This window comes from Myxine glutinosa, chromosome 9 (genome assembly GCF_964187855.1).
Source record: "Myxine glutinosa chromosome 9, kmMyxGlut1.1, whole genome shotgun sequence".
NCBI classification, from domain to species: Eukaryota; Metazoa; Chordata; class Myxini; order Myxiniformes; family Myxinidae; genus Myxine; species Myxine glutinosa.
Window position 1 is genome coordinate 49,110,498 of NC_136269.1, and position 25,855 is coordinate 49,136,352.

At 44.8% G+C, this 25,855-nt stretch overlaps 1 protein-coding gene across 5 annotated transcripts in view; it reads right to left on the minus strand.

Moving 5' to 3' along the window:
• LOC137435412 (protein CBFA2T1) overlaps positions 1-25,855 on the minus strand; it is a 192,076-nt gene that overhangs the window by 1,230 nt on the left and 164,991 nt on the right. For all 5 annotated transcript variants that reach the window (XM_068129183.2, XM_068129180.2, XM_068129182.2 and 2 more), the window contains one exon: positions 1-2,757. This exon is cut by the window's left edge and continues 1,230 nt beyond it. In XM_068129183.2, coding sequence (XP_067985284.2) covers positions 2,443-2,757 — 315 coding nt within the window. In that variant the 3' untranslated portion in view covers positions 1-2,442. The remainder of the gene's footprint in view (positions 2,758-25,855) is intronic.

Sequence of the window (25,855 nt, forward strand, 5' to 3'; positions counted from 1 at the left end):
CAATAGAATGGAGATGCATTGGGATAGAGAAAGCATTTGCAAAGTGTGAGACCAGGGTGGTCTTTCTGGTGGACGTCCAAAGAGTTCTACCACCATTTCTGCCTCACCTCTCCCAGAAACAGGCCATGCTAAACAGCATGTGTCATGTTTTTGGAAGTTTTGGTTACAGATTATTTACAATGTATAATAATGGCAATTTAGCAATTATGATATAGCGCACCGACAAATGGATTAAAGAATGCGACAAAATTTACAGCCGAAGGTTACAAGAACCCCCACAAACCCCGAGAAATATGGTGCAATACCTAAATGGAAGGTCCAAAAGCCGAGAAGAAGGGAAATGCAAGCTACAAGTACCTTTGACAGAAAATACCTAAGACCTACCAGATTAATTATCAATATACACTACGTCTCATCAACAAGTAGGTTATGCATGCGTCAAAACTTCAGTGGCAGCTCGGCGCATTGAATGAAGGTTAGCACGTTTGCTTGCTGTGTCTAGTTTGGTCCATACCTGTCTTTGGCTGTTCTACCTTTCAGCAACACTGCGTGAAACTCTGGGTGAGGAACGCCAGGGTCTGCATGCGTGCGGCAGCTTTGCCCTCTGCTTCATTTTGAGGTTTGTTGGACAACGACAAAAATAAAAAAAGGCTCACGCAAAACTGCCTGCAAAAGTGAGCGCTCTAGGTGCAAGGGCTATCAAACAGTCTAGAAATTGAGGAAATCGTTTCTTGATAACCCATCCCAGTCTAAGGAGGATGCAAAAATAAAGAGACAACGGCCATTGACAAAATAATTTTTCTAATTATCATTATGATTATTATTTTCCAAAAAGGGCCTCTTTAAATTATTGTGCTATAGACCTTTTCGCGGAGTATAATTCTGAGGGCGAAAATGCAGAGCACAATGCTTATGTGCCCATTAAAGTTACAAAATAACTGTACATACATCTTAAGATCAATCAAACCCAAGAATAGAGCATGCAAGGAAATAGAAGTAGCTTGAAAACGAAGTAGAGCAAATAATAAAATACTACCATGTCACATTTGCCCACAAAACCCTTTGGGAGGGCATTTCTTTCAAAATCTCTAAATTGGATCATAACTTGTACAAAACTAAGGTTTTAAACACTGGGTGAAGCTTCAAGTACTTGCGAGGTATTGATGAAGCACAAGGTATATATAGTTATGGATATAATCACGTCCAACTTCACGTTACACGTCTTCAGGTTGTCCGACAAAGGAAATCGTTTTCCCAACGTCCTTTCAGATCTTACACATCGATAAAGTACTGGGCCATTAAATGGAGGCAAAACAAGCTAAACACTAGCACCAAATCTAGCTACAAGTGCAAAAAACCTGTCAATAAACAAGTCTTCCCCTCCCTTCTCAAACCCAGTCGATTTCTTCCCCCAAACGAAGTTTAGAGCCGATGAAATAAAGCAGAACCTCTCCTCCCCACCCCACACAAATGAAAACAAAACAAAACATCAACGTCATCAAGAAAGAAACACCAAGGGCCCTGTACAAGGAGTGAGGTTCTTGCAAAGAGGGAAAAAGGTAGTTTTGAGTTGAGCGCTTCCATTCCAAAGCAGCTTCACAATAAATGATGTAGTCAACATCACACACCGAGTCATTCAAGAAGCCGGTCGGCCCATTTTGTTTTTTTGCCCTCGCATCTTCATCGGCCCCGGCCTGACTGGCTTCAGTCCATCTTTCATTTCAGTTTGTTCATTGGTTAAAAGATCTACAAAGGAGGATGGTTGAGGTTTTGAAGGTTTTCCTTGCTGCTTGCCACAGAATACACTATTCCAGACCCCTGCGGATGCATCCAGTCGATGCCCTCCTCGGAAAATGCACATGCATCACAAACTTCCCTATGAGCTTTGGAGCCTTGCGGAGTCTTTGGGTGGCATCTCTTCACTGTGTGAGTTCGAATTAATATGCTGAATTAATCTTAAAGCAAAGCATTTTGAGAACAGTTTGATAGTTGTGAAGCTATTTTTTTTCCGCTGTTAAAATTTCCTCCGTCACTTTGCCATTGTTGAAAGTGACGGCAACTGTCCTGCCCTTCCCGTATTAGTTAAGCAGCAAGTACAAACAACCGATTGGAGGTCAGGAGAGTGAGGCTTCAGGTAGAATGATAATTTTGTTGTAATTTGAGACACTGTATAGTGGTTGAAGACAAACATTTTTTTTGTCTGAAGCAATAATTATTGAAAGTTCGCACTTTAAGAAATTAGCATGGGAAGTTTTTTTTTATTTTTTATTATTTCTTTAAAGTCTTGCATTCCAAGTCATTATGGCCTCTCTTCCTTCCCTGGTCTTGCACTTGGAAATTCTTTGTCATAGAAAGAAAAACCAAGGACAGAGAGGGTGAGGAAAAAAAAAAGGGAGACTGTTGGATTCAACGTTACACAGTGCCTCAAGAAAAGTGTATCATTTAGCGAGAGCTGGCCGTATCCATCATGGCTGGTGCGCTGGCCCCATTCGTGGCATTTGCCTCATCTGCGCAATTTGTTGCCCTGCCACGCCCACGCTCAGGTGCTGTGGCTGCTGTGCCACCTGCCGCGCTGGAGCCTCCATCACGTTGTCCTGGTTCAGACTTTGGCTGTCCATGCTGCGTTGCGGCGAGACCCGTCCCACATACGTGGTGGTGCCTCTCCCAATCTTTGTGCTGACAGAAGGAGCCACAGTATCGTGCTGCATTGCAGCCACTGCACGTCTCGCTTGCCTTGCGCCCACAGTTCCAGCAGCTCTACAAGTGGAGGAATGAAATAAAGGGCAGGAAAGGCAAAAGTGTCAGATTTGCATGAGCCATCTTTCATAAGAAATCCCATATTTACATCGATCTTGGAAGCAAGACTGCTGATTAGTAGAAATGTGTTGGGGAGTAGGGGTGGTGGGAGGGGTTGGTAGTAAACTCAGCAATAAATTAAGAAAAGAGGGCAACAAGGAGGAATGGAAGGAATAAAGACTATATTCTTCCTTTCCATCCTAATTTGATCCCACCCTCGTCTCCTAATCTTCTTTCGTCTCCCTCACTCTCAAATACAGAAGGTTAAGAAATTTCTTCCTCTTATGCTATTCCCATAGTATAGGGTCAGTGGCTCATGGTGCATGTAAGATTGGCCTAAGCTATCCACTAGCCAGCTGGAAAGGTCTGATGCTCGACTGGAGCTGATTTGGGCAGTGGTTTGGAATTGTGTCAGTGACAACTCACCTATGCTTATATCGAAAGACACTGGGATATTTTACATCCACCAGCAACAATACTGGTAGACAGGTCTGCAGCTTAACGTCCGGCCAATGGACGGTACCCTTTGTGATGTAAAAGCACCAGTCTGATGGTTTCAACTTGGGTCAACAATCAAACCGAGGTGAGACAGCTCAAAGGTAGGTGCGCTGCCTCTACCACATTCGGTCGGAATTTTGTAGGAAGTTATGAATAACAATTATCAAAAAGGTACAATGATTGTGGTCGGTCAAATACTTCAGGAGTACATGAACTGACAAGCCAACATTATACAAGAACTGACATGGAGTACTTTGTTCCACAAATATATTAAACACCAACGGATTGAAACACAAATGTAAAGGCAGTGACTGTATACTCAATGGTAGTCTCATTGATGACACTTAGGACAAATACCTCACAGCAAACCTGAATTAAAAAAGTTTTGGTTAGTGAAGGATATGCGATGCAAATTATTTAGCAGCAAATCATGTTTCAGTAGGTTTTGTGCGCATGACCGATGAGGGTATATGACACCAACAGTATCGTCAATGCACAACATCTATATTGAAGCATAGAGGAAGAGGAGTCCAGATTTGGAGCCGAATCATGGACAGTGGCGAGAGTGATGGACAAAAAACTGGTGACAACCTGACTGCTTAAAAGCAAGACGCACAAATTAGTTTGTGGCGAAATGGTATCTTAAAGGTAAATATGAGCTCAAGAACATATTTCAACCATGGTTTGGTATGTACAAAATCAATATACAAACTAGAGCGTTCATAGAACACGTTACCCAACGTAGTATTCAGAAATATACGATATTTCAATTTAAATAAAATAATGATTTTAAAGGTAGTCGAAAAAATATTCCAAAAGTTTAGTGCTATTGAAGGAAGCAGTCCTATACATCACCCTTATACACCAGCCTATTTAACATGTCCAAGTACTGCTAAACAGAAGGGTATTGAAAGTGCAAAGAAGGAGATTTGTGCTCGACAGTGTTCAAGTATATATTTCCATTTAAATAAAATAAGCATTGTAAAAGTCGTATAAAATAAATTAATTCCAGAATTTACTGCCATCGACTCAGTGGCTAATAGACCACCTTATCTAACACGTTACATTATTCATTACCTCTGCCACCAAAGGTGGATGAAGGTTATGTTTTCACCCCTGTTTGTCTGTTTGTTTGTGAACAAGATATCTCAAAAAGTTGTGGACGGATTCAGACAAAATTTGGCAGCGATGTAGCGTATGTGACAAGGACGAAATTATTAAATTTTGGTGAAGATCCGGATTCGGATCCGGCTACTAGAATTTTAAAGTGATTCTTCACCATTGGGAGATAGATCTCAAAAAGTTATGGATGCATTTGGACCAAACTTGTTGGACTGGTTGTGTAAGTAACAAGGAAGAATCGATTGCATTTTGGTGAAGATCCGGATCTGGATCCAGCTAGTAGAGTTTTAAAGCGACTCTTCTCCATTCTGTCTTCTACCGACTCCTCTCCGGCCTAGCTCCCCCAGCTCTGTCTGTGCTGTGTCCCCCAAATATTCCTTCAGGACGCACAAGGTCTGCCAGCAACCCTCTTCTGGTGAAATTGCCAAAATTAAGACTATCTGCTCACCTTCACTCTTTCATTCCTCTTTACTCCTGTCTCTGGAACAAACTACCCCACTCTCTCCAATCCCACTCCTCCCTCCAGGTCCTTGAAACAGCTGTTCACCACCATCTCTTATCTTCCCCCATCCAAAACCTTGATATTTTCTACACTGGTTAATTACACCCCAAATCCACCTCTTTCAATCTCCGACTTCATTCCTGAAATCCTAGTAGTGCCATTTCCTTAATACCATGTACCCCCCCCCCCCCCCAACCATTCCGACTCCACAGCCCTCTCCCTTCCACAGATCTCCCGATGTCCCTGTTCTCTACTGTTGTTGTGTTTGTGTGCTTCCCTCTCTCTCCCAATCTTGTCTCCCGCTACCTTTATTATATGTTTTATGTGTCCGTTTATGTTTTTTGTGCTTAATATTAGCTCTTACACGAGCCTCAATCTTGTATACAAACAAAAAAATATTTTCCGATTCACGTTCAAAATATGCAAATTCAATCTAAATAAGCTATTCCTTAATTGTAAACTGACATTTGCAGACAAACAGCTAGCCAGATATGAAACAATTGCTTAACCCCACTTTTCGCTTCGCATCTGCAGAATAACAACAAGAACGGCACTCAGTAGAGATCATACCTCCGCCTGGTTGGCCATATCACTCGAAGATGAAGAATCACTTAAAAATTATACTAGCTAGATCCAGATCCGGATCCGGATCTTCACCAAAATTGAATCGATTCTTCCTTGCCACACACACACAACCTGTCCAACTAGTTTCGTCCAAATCCATCCATAACTTTGAGATATCCTGCGATGTATCGTTTTTGGCCACATCTCCCAATGGTGAAGAATCAATTAAAAAATTAAATAATTCTCATATCCGAATCCACATTCAGATCTTCACCAAAATCGAATAGAATCGTCCTTGTCAAATACCCAACCGGTTCACCAAGTTTCGTCCAAATCCGTCCGCAACTTTTTGAGATATCCTGCTATGTATCGTTTTTGGCCCTATCTCCCAATGCTGAAGAATCACTTTAAAAATTATAGTAGCCGAATCCGAATCTTCACCAAAATCTAATCATTTCGTCGTTGTCACATACGCTACATCACTGCCTAATTTCGTCCGAATCCGTCCATAAATGAGATATTTTGTTCACAAATGGACAGACAGACAAACGGACAGACAAACAGACAGACAGGGGTGAAAACATAACCTCCATCCACCTTTGGTGGTGGATCTAAATATTGTTGGTTGGTTGTTACAACAAATATTGTTTGTTGTATTGTTGGTTGGTTGGCTGTTGTTATTGTTGTTGTATAGCCCTGGACAGCTCTCTTAAACAAGCCCGTGGCACGGAGACAGCCAATCGACCTCGCAGGAGTGACCCAGAGATCCCCCCACATCCTGGATGGTGTACCTCCGCATTCATGAAATCAAGGCCACGACAGAGTCAGAGTTAGAGAGAGCCAAGGCTATAATCAGAAAAAATGAAAGGAAAAGAGGCCAGTCCAAGGGGACCGATCAGCACTCTGACCATGACAGATCTGGGCAGCAGGGAAGGTACAACCACCACGAAGAGGCATCCTCAATAGTTGTGTTAAATGTTGTATTAATTGCTGTCATAAAGCATCCCATTTCACCATATGTTTTCGTATACTTGATGCTTGCAACTTATTCATGTTTTCCTCCTTGTTTTGTCTCCATCTCTCCGTTCTCTGCCCTCGTCCATTACCCCCAAAACAGTTATTGAAACAAAGATCAAGCAACATGAGTGAATAATGGAGAGCAATCCAGGACATTTGTAAAGATTCCACAATTGTACATTGGTAAACTGTAAGGTGGCATGAAAACAATTTGGATTGCTTTCAGTAAATTAAAGGGCTCACAAAATACTGGTGCGTTGTGCAGTTTATTTGATTTGGTTTTGTATTTCTCTGTGCTAATTTATTGTATCAATAAAACATTCACCATCTCGATGTCATTACTCATTTGCGATTCCTGAATGTGTGTGCATAATATTATTTACCAATCCTGTACTCAGCATATAAGAATACTGTGTACATTCCGATTGTGATGAACACTCAAAGGTAAATTGCTGTAAGCTGAAAATTGCTACAGCGCTTTCAGTGACCGAATCCCATCAAGTCAAGTTCAAAAAGAAGATCAATACCAATTCTGGTACATTCTGGTACACCCTCATAGTCTGGTACATTTGTATTGTGCTTTTCTGACTGAAGGTAACTTTGGCATTGATGTGTATAGGATTCACCTAAGCCAACAAAGAATTTGCTCATTTTCATCCCGGGGTTTCCCACTACCTAAAAATTCCATGCCCCCTATTTTTGGGTTAACACAGAGAATTCCCATCAGTTTTGCGATTTAATATGCCATGATCAATGGTAATATTTGCGGGAGAAATGAGAGCTTTCCGCATTTCCAAAATCAGCTCTGCTGCTTTCTCGCTTTGTCCATCTGATTCCACCATCAGGATTTCAAGCTCCATATTTTTGCTGGTAAACAAATGTTGGGATGAACAAGCACCAGCTTCACATTAAATTTTTGACAAGATCCACTCACAGGCATCAGAATCGCTACACGTGTGTACAATCACCCATCCATCAACAAGCTACCAAACAGTCCTGCCAATTTATATGTAGCCCTACATCCGCAGTGCTTCTCGGTACCTATCTAATTCCAGTTTAAACCTATCTACACTTTCTGCTACCATTACGATTCCAGGGAGACCATGCATTAACTACACTCTGAGTCAAAGATCCCTGCCTTACTACAGTTATTACTCTACCCTACTCTAACTCATGGCATCTGGTCCCACCACTGAAACTTCTGCATTCATTTTGCCCAAATCCTTCATCACCGTAAGCATTTCTATCAAATTCCCTGATAATGGTTGCTTTTCTAATGAATAAAGTCCTGTCTCCTTCAGCCGCTCCTTATAATCAGCTAGACATGGAATCAATATAGTCACTCTATGCTGAACAGACCATCACAGCTACGTCTCATAACTACCACCGCAGACGCTCCAAGATTACCCTCGATTCATGTAGTCCTTATTTTCATTATTCCTACCAATCCGCAGCACTGCACTCCTCAGCACCTCAACACGTCCACAAATGAGTGGTGTGCTGATGAGGAGGGGAGTGTCGTTGAAGCTGAAGGGAAAGGTGTTTGCTGCATGTGTGAGAAGTGTTATGATTTATGGGAGCGAGACATGGGGAATGAACGTAGAGCAGCAACGAAGGCTGGAAAGGGTGGAAATGCGAATGGTTCGATGGATGTGCGGAGTATCGTTGAGAGAGAGGAAGACAAATGATGAATTGCGAAAGATGATGGGAATATTGCCTGTGATTGATGCTGTGAAGAGGAACAGGTTGAGATGGTTTGGTCATGTGTTGAGGAAGGATGAAAGTGACTGGTTGAGAAGAGTGATGGAAGTTAATGTAGAAGGAAGTAGAGGACGGGGAAGACCGAGAAAGACTTGGCCAAAGATGGTGGAAGAAGAAATGCGGGCAAGGGGGTTAACAAGGAGAGATGCAGAAAATAGGGCAAAATGGAGAAGATTGTCATGGGGACCACAAGGCTAACCCCCACTCTAGCAGGGAAAATGGCCTTAAATGCATGTTGTTGTTGTTGTTGTTGTTGCTACCAATCCTCAGCACCTTTCATTTCTTTATGTTAAACTGCATCTGTCAATCTTGTGCTGAATCTATTGAAGGTATCGAGACTTTCCCGAATCTGATCACTGCCATCTGTGCCATGTACCTCACAGCTAAGCCTCGTGTCATCTGCAAACTTATCGTGCAATACTCACATTACACTAACAGCCGTTACTACATGAAGGATTATTTTGCCTATGACGTTTGCCATATATATAATGTGTTGTTGTGCACAAGGAATGACAATACTAAATGTAAACCTTCATGAAGAGGCTCATCCTTCTTGAAAAGCTGTGTTCACAATAATATACAATATAATTTTTCCTTTTCAAGTTTGTTGCACGTGGCTGTTGATCACATCATTTCTAGGTGTTGAGTTTCGCAACGGCCTAAAATTTTTTCAAACGGTTGTAAATTCAAAAGTTAATGTACTGGTTTAATGATAAAATAGTCATTGGAAATACGACTTATTGGATTTAAAGATGCTCGGAAGGAATTACCCAGTGATGTTTGCTTAATTTTAGTCTTTATAATTCACACGGGTTTCTCTGTTCTGCTCCTGATCTGCCGCGGCACCATCTTGTTCCAAAAAAATAGTAAGTACTAAAAAAGTCAAACTACAACGGCACTCGGTAGAGCACATACCTCCACCAGGGTCAACAGTTTACGTTTTGTATCTCACTGATAGGCCAGATCTGGATTCGAACCTGAACCAAAATCAAATTGGCTCGTTCTTGTCAACCAACTAATCGACCTAGTTTTGTCGTACCTCATCCACAACTTTTTGAAATATGCTATATATCGTTTTTGGCCTCATCTCTCAATGGTGAAGAATCATTCAAAACATTTTTTTAAAAACCTTGTATCTGGATCCGGATTCGGATCTTCACCAAAATCTAATCATTTCGTCCTTGTCACATACACTACCTCTCCACCACATGTCGTTCGAATCCGTCCGCAGCTTTCCTGTTCACAGTCAAACAAACAACCAGACAGGGGTGAAAACATAACCTCCGCTCACCTTGGGTGGTGGAGGTAATTATTAAGAGGTTACCTTGCAGATGTTACCAAATTAAATAGAAGGATGCATTTTTTTCACATGCAAATAACTGTTACCAAACTACTCTTATTTAGCCTTCCATCAATATCCAGCATTTTGTTATTATGAAGATGGTTATTACGATTGTTTCAGTTTAAATTATTACAGTTTTAAGACGAAGGAAAAAAAAACTCATCCACAAAGTTTTGTATGAATCCGTCCATAACTATGAAATATTGTGCTCTATATCGTCTTTGGCCTATCACTCAATGGTGAAGAATCATCAAAAAAAAAATAATATATTTTATCCAGATCTTCACCAAAATCCAATGCATTGGTCCTCATCACATACCAGCTTAAATAATACAATGTGGAATGTTTAACATCTATAACGGAGGCAATATATTACGCATATAGCTGGCTTTGTGCAACAAAGCAAAAGCACGAGGACGTAAGGAAGTCGCATGTCTATGCTGGTGGCACAAATTTTAGGATGGTTTGCAAACTAGTACAGCTGGTCGGTCAATCACATGGCTCAGAGGGCATAATTTAGAAATGAAACATTTCTCCAGTACAACCTTAACAGGACAGCTCTCTTCTGCTGAAAGTAGGCATTATATATAGTGATATAATGCGCATTGAGAATGTTCTCTCTCAGAAATAAAACTTTGTTGTAAATGCAATAAAGCAAAATGGCTTTCCTGCTGGCCTAACGTCAAACTGATGTCTGCAACGTGCAAGTATTATCACACATGATATTATAACTTCTGTCTGTAGCTTTCGCAATTTCCAGTAATTGAAAAATAGGCATTTTCATGTCAAAAGCAAGTTTGTTATGACACCATCTATTACTATTTTGAATAAAGCAGGTGTTCAATTGCTTCAAATTACTTTAAACCTTGGGACTTTTGGGTCTTCAGTGTCTTCGGGGTCTTCAGGGTATTTTGGGTGTTTGGGGCCCATTGGGTCTTCAGGGTTTTTGGGGTATTTTGGGTCCTCTTGGTCATTTGGGTCCTTGGGATTGTTTGGGTCTTTTGGATCCTTGGGGTCTTTTGGGTGTTCAGGGTCCTTTGGGTCTTCTGGGTATTTTGGGTGTTTGGGGCCCATTGGGTCTTCAGGGCTTTTGGGGTATTTTGGGTCCTCTGGGTCATTTGGGTCCTTGGGATTGTTTTGGTCTTTTGGATCCTTGGGGTCTTTTGGGTGTTCAGGGTCCATTGGGTCTTCAGGGTCTTTGGGATATTTTGGGTCTTTGGGGTCCATTTAGTCTTCAGGGTCTTTTCAGTCTTTTGGGTCTTTTGGGGTCCTCAGGGTATTTTGGGTCTTCATGGTATTTTGGGTCTTTAACAGTCTTCAGGATGTTTTGGGTCTTAGGGGTATTTTGTGTGTTTGGGTCCATTGGGTCTTCCGGGTATTTTGGATCTTAAGAGTCCTTGGGGGTCTTCTGAGTCCTTGGGGTCTTTTTTGGCTCCTCTGTCATTTGGGTCCTTGGGGTTGTTTGGGTATTTTGGATCCTCAGGGTCTTTTGGGTCTTTGGCATCCATTGGGTCTTCAGGATCTTTTCAGTCTTTGGGGTATTTTGGGTCTTCGGGGTATTTTTGGGTCTTCAGAGTCCTTGGGGTCTTCATGGTCTTTTGTCTCCAACAGTCTACAGGGTATTTTGGGTCCATTGGGTCTTCTGGGTCCTCAGAGTCTTTTAACCGGTTGACACACAGTTGTGTTCAAAGATTGCCCCTTAAACCCTCTGTCCCTCTGTCCCCCACTCAAATCCCTCCTGAAGCACGACTCAAATCCTTTAAAACCTAGCTTTATGAAGGCAGACAGACACACACACACACACACACACACACACACACACACACACACACACACACACACACACACACACACAGAGTTTTATATGGTAGATTTCAATGGTTGCTAGAAGACAGGGCAGCATGTCGAATCATACTAACATAATCATAAGACTTTAAACAAACAAATAAAAATATACCTATTTTGGGGAGCAACCCCTCCTCCCCCAACCCCATATACCTCCTAAGACCCCAATTTTTCTAATGCCTTGAACAAACATTGGTACATCATGGGTGGTGAAGGTTGTGGTCAAGTTTCATCAAAATTGTGTGTGTAGTTTCAGAGAAGAAAGCAAATACCTATTTTGGGGGGTCAAACCTGGACCCATTTTGACCCCGGTAAACCCACTTAGACCCCGATTTATTTTATGCCGTGAACAAACTTTAGTCACAACACAACAAATATCATTTGTGCCAAATTTGGTCGCAATTCCATCAGCGGTTTCGGACAAGAAGTTTCAAGTGTTTACGGACTGACAAGGCGCCATCGCATAAGCTCCCCTGAACTTTGTTCCAGGTGAGCTAAAAATTGTTACTTATTTCACGTGTTCCCCAATGTTAATTGCATATATAAAGTTTCATTAAAAAATGTTTTAAAATGTCCTTGTAATCACATTTTTTGGTACTTGACCTTTTGACCCACCCAATGGAGCAGGGCCAAAATGACTACTCTTGTACCTTCTTGCCATGTGTTGATCATAACTACCAAGTTTGGTGAATTTCTGAACAACCGTTTAGGAGGAGACCACGTGACGGACAGACAGACAAACAGACGGAGCCGATTACAATAGATTCCCGTTTTTTTCTTTACTATTAATTTTTTTCAAAAATAGTGGGGATAATAATAATATCATCATGACTGTTGTATTGAGGTTTTATAAAACACTTAACAATAATCATAACAATGTCAATAACATCAAAACATTACAAACGGAAATGGTAAGCATATCTGATCAGGATTCGATTATGTACATTTTGTGTTTGGACCTTTATCTTCCTGGTTGTGTGGACTACTGTGCTTTGGCTATGCCACCAATACATCACCATCGTACTCAACCCTTCACAGAGCCGTCAGTTCTGCTGAAGCTGTTTCTTGACAAGGTTACAATCCTGGACGGGTCCTGGAGGTTACAATCCTGGACGGGTCCTGGAGGTTACAAGTCCTGGACCCTGGAGGTTACAATCCTGGATGGGTCCTGGAGGTTACAAGTCCTGGACCCTGGAGGTTACAATCTTGGACGAGTCCTGGACCCTGGAGGTTGCAATCCTGGACGGGTCCTGGAGGTTACAAGTCCTGGACCCTGGAGGTTACAATCCTGGACGGGTCCTGGAGGTTACAAGTCCTAGACCCTGGAGGTTGCAATCCTGGATGGGTCCTGGAGGTTACAAGTCCTGGACCCTGGAGGTTACAATCCTGGATGGGTCCTGGAGGTTACAATCCTGGACGGGTCCTGGAGGTTACAAGTCCTAGACCCTGGAGGTTACAATCCTGGACGGGTCCTGGAGGTTACAATCCTGGACGGGTCCTGGAGGTTACAAGTCCTGGACCCTGGAGGTTACAAGTCCTTGACTCTGGAGGATACAATCCTGGATGGGTCCTGGATGTTACAAGTCCTGGACCCTGGAGGTTACAAGTCCTGGACTGGTCCTGGAGGTTATAAGTCCTGGACTCTGGAGGTTACAAGTCCTGGACCCTGGAGGTTACAATCCTGGATGGGTCCTGGAGGTTACAAGTCCTGGACTCTGGAGGTTACAATCCTGGACGAGTCGCCACTTCTCTTCATAAAGGACACCCTGGGATTTGCAGCATCTACCAACTAATGCAGGCAGACGAGATGCCAAGTTTAACATGTTTTGGATGCACGATAAAAAAAAATATATAACCACCTTTAGAGGCCATTTTTCCCCGCAAAGCGGGGGTTGGCCTTTTTCGGGAACCGTGGTTGTTGTTGTTTTTTTCGGTCCCCTTTTTGAAGCAATGTTTTACGGCCGGATGCCCTTCCTGACGCCAACCCTTTTTGCCGCCTTTAACGACAAACAGGGAATTACCAGTGAACTGGTCCTCAATTAGCCGACCTCGGAAGGCTGACAGGCTGAGTCAACCCCCCTGGCGTTAATTCAGCAATCGACCGGGATTCGAACCCAGGATCCTTGGATCCTAAGCCGGCACCCTAGCCGCTAGCCCAACACCAGGCAACAGGATGCACTGCAACGCATTTATGCCTCACTCCACATGTGAAACACCAGGATGGCAGTGTATAGCTGGCTCAAGATTTGAACCTAGCCATGGCAGCTCAGAGGGCAGTGTGCACACCTCTAGTCAATCCTTCCAGCACATACATAACCATGGCTGTCACAAATATGGAGGGAATTAGGAATTTGGCCAGGGTACCAGTTGAAATAATACAATGTGGAATATTTAACATCTACAAAGGAGGAAATATACCACACATATAGCTGGCTTCATATCCCATCAAAGGGAGGCATGCTCCAAGAAAAACCCCTCCCTCTGTCAACACTGCACTTTTGATGGTTTTCGTTATATTAGACTCCTTCAATGATCAAACGAGACTGTTTTAGACAAAACAATGCAAGGATGAGCACATTATCTATTCTACCATCCAGATGTCCACTAAAGAAACATTGGACTTCTGCTTAATCTCCAGATAGCTTCATACTAGCAGGATAGCAGGAGGACGAGCCATATCTGTTTCCACTAACAATGCAAGAGCATGAGGCAGACATTGTTATGCCATCTATGCATAGAGTGCTGAATTTGGATGGGATGGCTGAAGAGACCGGAGAAAGTAATGTGTGTGTTATCGAAGGTTCTATGAATGTGGCAACATCGACAACTCTGCAATGGTAGTGTGGCAGCTTTATTTCCCCCTCATCTAGCAGTTTCTTACTTGTGGCCAAAATTATGGTATTTCCACGTCCAACAACATTAGGAGGCTGTTACTCGAGTTGTAACGTTAGTACTTGGATATTGGTTATGATAAAGAAAACAGACACAAGATGGTGGTTAACGGAAGAGCAAGGTGACAAAAAGGGCAAGATTTCTTGAAAGAGATAATTTTTATGTCTAGCTGAGGGAATGTCATGCATGTCTTCGGATATCTATGCTTAACCGCAGGGTCGATGGTTTATTCAAGCTCAAATTGTGCAGAATCCAGCAATCCACCCGGAAATATTGCTTGAATCACCTCCGCATCTCTGGCTGTCCAGGCCTGCCTCTTCAACCCAATGGTATCACACATTAAAAGCCAATGGCAGCAGGTAAGAAGAGCTGAATGAGAGTTTATGGGAGTCTGATTTGCATCTACACGACCGGTCAAAAAAGAAAAAAGTAACTCTACCATAACCAGTGAAGTCATGTATTCTCATTATGCTTGCAGAGGACAATTGTTGAACCACATGCACTCTGCTTGTCGTAAACCTAAAAGGAAGAAAATTGAACTGGATGCAATCTGGATTGTGGTCATTGCAGTCTTCTGCCTCAATCACCTTCTCACTCTCCCCTCTCCCTCCAACCCTTCCAAACGATGCTGTGGATAAATAGAAGATTTTTTTTTTTTTTTGGTATACTGAATCGAGGCTCGTGAAAGAGCTGACAACCGCGAGGGAAAGACAGCACAGGGGGACCGCGAGGGAAAGACAGCACAGGGGGACCGCGAGGGAAAGACAGCACAGGGGGACCGCGAGGGAAAGACAGCACAGGGGGACTGCGAGGGAAAGACAGTACAGGGGGACCGCGAGGGAAAGACAGCACAGGGGGACCGCGAGGGAAAGACAGCACAGGGGGACCGCGAGGGAAAGACAGTACAGGGGGACCGCGAGGGAAAGACAGCACAGGGGGACCGCGAGGGAAAGACAGCACAGGGGGACCGCGAGGGAAAGACAGCACAGGGGGACCGCGAGGGAAAGACAGCACAGGGGGACCGCGAGGGAAATACAGCACAGGGGGACCGCGAGGGAAAGACAGCACAGGGGGACCGCGAGGGAAAGACAGTACAGGGGGACCGCGAGGGAAAGACAGCACAGGGGACCGCGAGGGAAAGACAGTCTTTGTTACAAACATCCACGTTTCTCAAGACCGTCACACGAGTGCTTTCTCTTCAAATAATGCGGCTTGAAGACATGGTTTCCAAATCTTCGTGAGCCTCCAACATGGCCCTGCATACTTGAGCAGGCCAAATTCCTGCTCAATTACCTGATTATGGCCGTTCAAAGTAGATGCAAATGCCCCTCATGGCCGGCCTAACCGTGCCGTTGGTCATTGAGGTGTGGTATAAATGGGTCTTTGTGTTCCTGTTAGCAAAGAAGGGGTGGAATTGGCTTGTGGTGATGCAAATCTATGACTTTTCCATCTTATCAATGAAAACTCCAACCCTGCACCCGCATTCGTGGCTATCCACATGAGGAGGAAATACAGTAACCTGCAAGTAAGAGGGTTGCGTGAGCTGGGGTCAATGGTGGTCGAAAAGATTGGAGGTAGGGATGGAGGAATGACATGAGATGGTATTGCACCGCTTTCTTGAAAGCTCTGAAGAGTATGTGCTTGAACATCCTCGGGAGGAGGTTCCGCAAACGTGAAAAAAGCTAAACTCCCCAAATCTAGGCTCACTCTTCACCTCCACTCATTTGTTCCTCTCTTCTCTTGCCTGTGGAACCAACTTCCCCAGTCAGTTCCGTTCAATTCTTTCCTCTAGGGCTTCAATACAGCCGTTCACCACTACCTCAGGTCATCACCATCCATATACTCATGATCTTTTCTACCCTAAATGACCCCATTCGCGAGCACTCCCTTTTTCAGGTTATTGTGACCCCTCCCTTCCCCCATCACTCACCTCTTTTCGTCTGTTAGTTGTCGGTTGGTTTGTTCCTTTTCTGTTTCACCCCCACCTTTTCCCCCTTCCTCTTCTTGCTGTGTTTCATTCAGCTTGTTCACACCCATGTATCCCTCCCTCCCATTGATCTCACTTAAACTCACATACTCTGATGTTGATGTTTTCCTCTTCCCATTTTGCTCCCTTACATTTTGCTCTAGCTCTTCCACGAGCCTCAATCATGTGTACAGAAAAAAAAACAGGAACAAAAAAGTTGAGGTGTTCAGAGAGCATGGATTTGGGGAGTTTGTCGAAGAGGGGATTACTGGAAGCATTCTGGAGTTGCTGGGGAGGGTCAGAGGGTTGAGAGAACAGAAGGAGCTAGATAGGAGACGTGGTCAAAATACGATTTTTCTTCTCAGCATCACCATCCAAGCTAACCTGAGATGGAATAATCAAGTTCTGCACACATGCTCCACGATGGCTGTACATCCTGTGCGTTTTGAAGAAAAATGGCGTCTTTGTTGGTGACCTGGTGACTATTTACAAAATGTACACCCACCCCCAACTCGAGTTTGGTTCTCCTGTGTGGAGTTCCAGTTTGACCGAGGTTCAGTGTCAAGATTGAACGAGTGCAGAAGTGTGCAATCCACCGCACAACATACTATAACAGCAACTCGTACAAAAAAAAATGTACATCTCTTGACATGCCTCCTTTATTAGAGCGCAGACACGAACTCCTCACACAGTTTAGAACAACTCTCCTCGAATCGGAACATGGTCGTGAAATTCTGCCTCCTATCCGTCAATCACAATCTCGTTCCTGCCTACAACTGAGAAACTCCTTAAGTCTGGACTTTCCCAGTTGTAAAATGCAACGGTAGAAAAATTCAACAATTCCTCACTTCACAACTTTGTTGAACCGGTTATCATGAGTGCGTTAATTTTTGTACATCCCGTGTGCCTTCGTCACCATTTTGCCACAGCACATTCGCCACCTTTTTTGTATATCCTGTGATTTTAAACATGTTATTGGTTTAAGACCACAATATATTTTTTAGTTAATTATGATTTTGATGCTTTGATGATGTAATGATTACTGTTATTTTATACTTTACAATGTAAACCATATGAATATTAGTATACCTTTTGTAAACCACACTAATTTCAGTGTTCGGACTGCCTTGATTGGTGTCTTTGCATGAATAAACCGAATTAGAATTCTTGTTATTATATATTATTTTTAAAAACAAGCCCTATAATGTGTTTTTGGGGTGAGTAACAAAAATCTATACACTAATTGATCTCAAGATAAAACTGACAAACTCTTTCAAGAAACTTTTGTGACTCTTATAGAAGTACTTACTAGACGATCATTAATCAGACTATGTATATATATATATATATATATATATATATATATATATATATATATATATATATATATATATATATATATATATATATATATATATATATATATATATATATATATACTGTATATATATATATATATACGTATATATATATATATATATATATATATATATATATATATATATATATATGTTACACCCATGTATCCCTCCCACCTATTTTCTTAGTATTGTATATGCTAGAGTTCAACTTTTCTCACAAATGTAAATGACAAAATGTTTGCTCGCACAGATGTCAGTTCATGCAATATACTTTTACAGGTGGATTGTTTATTTTTTTTGTATACAGAGTCGAGGCTTGTGTAAGAGCTAACACATTACACATGAGAACAGGCACAGACCCATAAAACATACAATAAATAAAGGGAGTGGGAGACAAGAGGGGGAGAGAGAGGAAAACATACAAGCACAACAACATTGAGTACAGGGACATCGGTAGGTCTGTGGAAGGGAGAGGGCTGAGGCCAGGGCGGGGTACACGGAATAAAGCAAATGAACACTAATAGGAATTTCATGAAAGAGGTTGGAGATTGAAAGAGGTGGATTTGGGGTGTTTTAACGGAGGTAGAAAAGATCAAGGTTTTGGATGGGGGATGGTGGTGAACAGCTGTTTTAAAGACCTGGAGGGAGGAGAGGGATTGAAGAGAGTGAGGGAGTTTGTTCCAGAGGCGGGAAAAAAGTGCAAGCGAAGGTGAGCAGAGAGTCTTGATTTTGGCAGTTTCACCAGAAGAGGGTTTCTCTGGCAGATCTTGTAGGTACAATTTGTCGGTACAATTCTATAAACATAGGTACAATTTGATGAAATGAATGATTAATACACAATTTGGTTTCAATATCATCGATGAGCCATGCAAAATCTGAACTACATTTACTGTAGAATTGTTCAGAAATCGAATGGTAACATATTAAAAGACACAATTTGGTGTCTGTCTGTCTGTTTGATTGCGATATATTTGGTCGTTACCCATCTCAACCAAACTTGACAGGAGGACCAAGGGTCACACGACGGAGGTTCTAATAACTTAATTTCCCCCTCTCCCCAAAGGGGTTTTCCATCTTGGGTGAAATCTGCATTAAAGTGCATAGATAGCTTATCATGGCGTTTTTAAAGGCTGTTTGTAAACACAAAAGTAATAACAACATTGTTGATAATAGCATAATATTAATGTTATTACAAAACATTATTAATACTAATAATATCCCTCATTCCCAAGGGGTTTTTTCCTCCTCGGACAAACACTGTTAACATGTATAAATAGCTTATTGTGGCATTTTGTGGGGCACTCCTACCGGACGTACAAAATATTATAAACCACAAACACATGTGATTACCTTTTGAAACAGTTGCTACTGCTATTTAACACTAAACTGAAAAGGAGGAAGCACGATGTCCTTGAGGCATTATATGCTTTTGCATCTTCCACAGACTAAATGACCCGAGTCTAGATCTACTGGAATCTATATACCACAGAGAGGAAAATAACATGACCCTTCAATAAAAAATGGTAATGGCACCTGTAGGGAAGAGTAAATCACTCAGTTTTCCCTCGTGGTAATAGGCGGAAAAGATCCTTCGGCCTTCGGGAAATGCATGCTCGAGCAGGCCAACTGAACTTCAGATTATGTGTGACCTCCAGAATTCACCACAGTATTCACTTTTGAGCCGTTTAGAATCCAGAATTCTGAGATTTATTCCCGACTGGTGGTGCTTTAGAGGCGGGGAGTTTCATCGACGAGTGTACAGTCTTTCAGATTTTACTAGCGGACATTAAAGATTTCACGGTACATTTTCAAAAGATTAGGTTATTGTCTGCCAGTGCTCTGGCAGAATTACAAATTCCCCTGACTACTACTGGCAACAGCAAAAGCAAACCACCAAATGCATTCTCTGCCGAGTGACTCAGTGTTGATGTGCTGAAAGGAGCCTGGCTATGAACAGAACATATTGTTGCGAATATGGAATTTGGCCTCCATATCCGCTTGTAAATATTCCCCTATTTTCTCCAATACTCCCCAACTTTCCCCAGTCCCCCATTCCCTAGTCCCATTGCATGTAAATAACAATCAGTAGAGCCGACCTTCCCCTTATTCCCCCATTAAATGTCGTGCCCAGGTCCACCGCACCACACGTAGACAACTTTCGGACATCTTCCTAGTTATTCTTATTCTATGTCAGTTAAGGCCTCGTCTCCATTAATTATGACTCTTCGTTGCACCAGAATGTGATTATATGGCATCAGTAGTGAGTTTAGGACCTTTCCCATACCTCCTCCCATCTTCTTCCCCAAACAACAACAATAACAACAACTACAACAACAATTACAACAACAACAGAGGGGATGGCGGCGGAGCGGGGGAGGATGCGTCCTCACACCGGCTCGATTAGCTCCAGACCATGCGCTCCACGGGGTTACCCCGAAGGGGCTGGCTGTCAGCTCCTCGTCGGGGGCGGAGCCAGTAACCCCCCCGCACGCACCCAATGAGAAGCAGCGTGCCGATTCCACGAGGCGGAGCTAACGAGCCGAGGGCGTGTCACTCCCCGCCGGATATACGCAGCCGCTTGCCGGACGTGACGTCAGATTCGCCCCCAGCTGGAGAAAGACGGACCTGCGAGCGCTGAAACAGATGCGCCTGAGTTTGGAGAGGCCTGAGAAAGAACGTCACCTCTGAGCGCTGCGACGAGACCTCCCCGCATCTCTGGACCGAACCGTGTACCCTGCTTTGAGCCAAGAGTGCACCTTGAGCCATCGCGACCTGCCTTTCCTTTTCATCAACCCCCGTGTGAGTCAGCATTTTGTCCCGTGTGTCTGTCGTCTGTCCGGGGTTAATATAAGAGTGTGTCTAAGTGCCTGTCTTCCTGTAATATACCTCTAGCCCCTGTAATCTAACCTTTTTCCGTACGAATATACTTGAGAATCGAAACGTTGGTGTCGTATTGTGTGATTGTGATCCAGCCGGGTGTCTTCTTTTTCTTATTGAGCCAGCATCGCGCGACTTCGTCAACGTCGAGTATAGTCGGGTAATTTGTGCGGACACGACGGCCATTCCGCTCGGCCCACTTTAACACCAAAGTCGTGTCTGTAACAATTGGTGTCGGGAGTGAGATTCGAGGCCCGACCAAATTTTGAAGAAAAAAAAAAACGAATAGAAAAAAAAAAAAATTTGGTCAAAATTTGGAGCGGCCGAAATTTGTTTTGTTTTACGAAACTCGAATTTTGCAAGTCGCGCTATGGCGGATCAAGACGGCTGGGGTCCGGTAGGGGAGAGTGAGGCAGGGTCGGTCCAGGACCAAATTGAGGGACGTGAGGAGAGCGAAGCAGCGAGGGTAGCAGACGCGCAAAATGGCGCCTCGCTGGTCACCGCGCCCGCGACCGTGGCAGCGCCCCTGGTGGATCCGAACCTTTTTATGTTGCAAATGAGGGCCCTTATGGAACGAATGGGAGACCAAATTGTGGGAATGAGGGCTCAGGGTGAGCGATTAGAGGGCCAAATGGGGGTAATGGGAAACCAAATGGGGGTAATGAGGGACGAAGCGAGGGGTACCGGTGAGAAGTTAGACAATAATTTTGAGGAGTTAGACAAGAAAATTGGGAAGTTAGACAATAATTTTGAGGAGTTAGACAAGAAAATTGGGAAGTTAGACAATAATTTTGAGGGGTTAGACAACGGGATAAAAGAAGTGAAAAATGGGTTAACGGGGGTAGAAAACAGAATGGCCGCTCAAGAGAATCAAATGGAAGGGATGCAAAAGGGGTTAGAGGGGTTAGAAAACAGTATGGAAGGCAAATTGAGGGACATGAGGGACCAAGCGGAAAGGGAAGTTAAACAAATGGAGCAGCAGATAGAGGGGGTCAGAATGGGGGTAGAAACCAAACTGGATGCTCACAGGGAGGAAATGGAGCAGATGAGGGTGGCATCTGGGCAGGAGATGCAAGTGATGGGAGAGGAGATCAGAAGAGGAGTGAGTGAGGAGGTCGGAGGAGTGCGCGAGGAGGTGAGGCACTGTAAGGAGCGCATGGAGAAAGAGGTGAGAAAGGGGACTGTAAAATTGCAAGGTGGTATAGAGGAGTTGACGCTGGGAGTAGAACAACTGACAGTGGGACAAAAGGAGTTGGGGGACCAGGTAAAGAAGAACACAGCGGTAATAGAGGGTTTAAAATCGACACAGAAGGAGATGAAAAAGGACGTAGGGGTAATTAAAAAAGAGTGCCAGACGGTACATGAGGACCTGACGAGGAAAATGGACAAGGTGGTAGAGGTAATGGAGGTTAAAGAGCGGGAGGTGCGGGAGCACATAGAAAAAAATAAAGTGGAGTTAGAGGAAGAACTTAAAGGGGCGCACGAAGAGATGAAGGAGATGAAGCAAAAATTAGAAGAAGTGGAAGAAGGGGTGAGCGAAATTAAGAAGCGACGGAGAGAGGATAAGAAAGAGATAAAGGAGGAAGTAAAAGAATTGGTCCAAAGTCTGTGTTCGGATCGTGATGATGTGCTCATTAACCGGATGAGGGATTCGCAGGTGATGGAGGAGAAGCGAAGAGAAAGAGGACCCGGTGTAAGTGGTGACCAATATGGTCGTGCGTATGATGCGCCAGGGGATTTAAGAAGCTTGGGGGTCGAGATGGACCCGGGTGTTCGTGAGAGGCCGTTGGTGAAGTGTGCGACAGGTCTGGTGTGCGAAAGAGGAGGTGTGCGAGAAAGTCCGACTCTGGGGTGTGTGAGGAAAAAGTGCGTGCCAAGGAGTGAGGGTGCTGGCGAGAGTGAGTCGGTCGTAGCGTGTGTGCGAGGGAGCACATGGAAGCGCGGGGTGGTGAGTGTTACAGAGGGTGTGACGGGAGAGTGTGCGCAAGAGTGTGCGCGAGAAAGGTGTGTGACGGACAGGTGCATGAGGAAAGAGTGCGCTGTCAGAAGTAAGGAAGAGTGTCCACCTGTGGTGAGTGTTACAGAGGGTGTAACGGGAGAGTGTGCGCGAGAAAGGTGTGTGACGGGCAGGTGCACGAGGAAAGAGTGCGCTGTCAAGAGTAAGGGTGAGTGCGCTGTCAGGAATGGAGGTGAAAGTAGTGAGAGTGACATGGAGCGTGAGTTAGTTGTGACAGGTGAGCGAGGATGTACACCTGGGATGGAAGGATGCACACCTGGAATGGTAGAGCGTGAGTGGGAATGCACGCTGGAGTTGGTGGTGAGGCACGTGGTTGGGTGTGCGAATGAGAGCACACCTGTGATTGTCACAGAGGAGGTGACCGAGGAGGGGGTGCGAAGAGGTGTTTTGGTGAGGTGTGCGACCAACGAATGTGTGCCAAAGTGTTCGGTGGTCAGGTGTGTGACCAAGGCTGTGAGTGGAATGGGTGTACCTGGGTGTGTAAGGAAAGGTACGAGGAGCATGGGCACGGCTGGATGTGTGAGCAAGGAACGGGCTGCGGGGTGTAAGCGTCCAGGTGAAGCATCGACGTTAGACGGGGTCGAGTTTAGAACGACTTATAGCCGAATCGGGCCCTCGGTGCGTGCCGGGCTTCGCGTGCCGCGAGAACCAGCGGGGATCCGAGCCACGGCGGGTTCGAAAGGACCGCCGTGCGCGATCCACGCTGGGCCTCGCGTGGGACGGCCGCGTCCGTGCTCCACTAGGCGGAGCGGGCAGCTGGATAGGAAGGGTCGTTATGGCGACCACTTTTTGTTGAGACGTGCCGGCAGGTCGAGATCGGGACATTGGATGGCTCCACGCCGAGGTGATGCGTGGGATCTCGGCCCGGGTAAGCCCCCGTCCCTGCACCGAGTGCCGGACGCATTCAGCCGCTGGCACAAAACAACCAGCATCCATTGCTTGGCTTTACGAAGCCGGGCTTTGGACAGGAATTGGCGCACCGAGAGGTATTAGTGAGTCGACTGGGTGATGAGGTTAGTGTTTTGGACCCAAAATTAGAGAAAAGCAAAATTTGATGATTGGCAAAGGATTGGCAGAGTGATGATTGGTAATGGTACAGTGATTGGCAGATGATTGGCAAATTTTTAATTTGTTGCAATTTGATGTGCAAAATTGGTAGTGAGAGACCCCCGATGTGGTGGGATGGCAAATCCACCATCCTTCCCATGTGTGGGGCAAATGCGCAATAGCTTATGGGGTGTATGGCAGTGAAAACTAGCCCGGGTGGGTTAGGATATTGTGTGTAGGGATCTAGAAGATGACATTAGGTAACGTTAAGATTAGTTAGTGACTGATACCTGTAGTGGGGACGCAGGTAGATTAGTATGGATGATAATGACGAGGGAGCGCAATAGTTTAAAGGGACGACTGGGAAGCGCAAGTTTCAGAGGGGAGTAGTTAGCTGAGATGATGCCGTGTGTGTGAGGATTGAACAGGTGAGGATTGAACAGGTGTGATCGAACAGGTGTGATTGCACAGGTGTGCAACTGGACAGGTGTGTGGAGCAGTGTGTGAGTAATGAGTGTTGTGGATCAGCGCGAATGCGCTTGGGGAGAGAAGGGTGCAGGCGGCACCAGGTGTGAGAGCACAGGTGTGCAGGTACAGGTGTGTGGAGAGAGTTGGAGTGAGTGGTACGGAGTGGTGTGCATGGTGCGAAGGTGTGGATGGGGGAAGAGTGGACCCCTTTCACGAGTACCCGGGGCGGGTAGTGTAAGTGTTAGGTAGAGGGTGCAGGTAAATTGTGGTTGGATATTGGCATTTGTGGTGCGGTTGCAGAATGGTGTTGTGAATGGGTGCATTAGTGTTGTGGAAATGGCTGGGCGTGTAGCCTGTTAGTGTGTGTAGTTGGTTGGGCACTCCACCACTGTGAGGATGTCGGCCAGGTGAGGCCGCAGGTGGGCTCTGGGAGCCGGTAGAGTTGTGGATGGGGCCCGAGGATCCGGAGGATGGACCCGGGTAGCCCAGTGCCAGAGAGGGCACGGAGTGGGGAGAGCGCCAGAGGGCCTTCCCCAGGTAGATAGGTTAGGGTAAGGAGCAGGTAAGCTCGGAGGCAACTGCAGTGGTGGAGGGGTGCAGGTGGGTAGACCCACTGGGAGAGGTACACGCCACAGCCCAGAAATTGTACGAGGGCACCGGGAGATGAATCGGGGGAGTGAGACCCCAAATTGAAGAGCACCACAGTTTGGCCAATGGGAATTGGTTTTTAGAACCCATAGTGTAAGAGGGCCAATGGTTTGGCCGGAGGAAGACCCCGGGTGGTGTAAAGTTGTTAAAGTCATTTAGGAAATAGTTAGGATTGAAGAACCTGTCGCACCATACGCAGCCACTTACCTGTGGTGATGATGATGACTCCACACCTGTGTTTTCTTTGTTCTGTGTGCAGGAAATGAGATTGCTGTGGATTTGTGAGACGCATCACGACGTGGATGAGACATTGGGGTGATTCCATCTCTCCCTCCTTAGGAGGGACTGATGATGAATTGGTGATGGCAAATTTTGATGTGCAGTTGGAGATGGCAAATTTTGATGAGAGTTGAAAATGGCAAATTTGATTGGTTAGGAGGGAGAGAAGACGAATTTGGTTTATGGGAGGAACGGGGAAGACAGTAGGGATGTTTGTCGATTTGTAAAGTAGATGTTTATGGGTAGTGTTGTGTTTTGTGGATGCAGTAAGGGGTAAGGGAGGGGCCATGTAGGTTACCTGGTGGGGGGGGGCGTACGATAGGAACGTACCTGTCTCACCTGGTTCCCATGTGCCCCCAGTGTGCATCACCTTACATTGCGTGCACTTTTGCGCCCTTACCACCTTACTCACTTGTTTCTTCTTTTGTCTCCCACCTCCGAGGATCTGGCTTTGGGGTAGAGAGAGAGGAGAGAGAGGTGCTGGCTACGCAGTTGTGGGCCTGCACTTTCGCTGTTGGCTGCCTGGATCGATACACCATATGGACCGCAATGTTTGTGGCCACCCACAATGGACCGCAGTTCGTTTGCGGCCAAGCACCACCCGGGGATGGACCTATGGGTCAACGTGGCACCTATGCCCATACAGGTGAACCACTTATAGTTAACACCACCAAGTGCACCACAAGAAGAGCAAGAGACACCTGCAGGGTTAGGGGTTGTCGAATTTATTTTTATTCCAATGAACAATGGTGACTGCACCGATTGGTGGTGGGGTGGTGCTTTTGATGCTGGGAAAGGGTGCTCTGCACGTTATTAAAGGCCGTCGGCCACAGAGCACTCGTGGGTTGGTGTA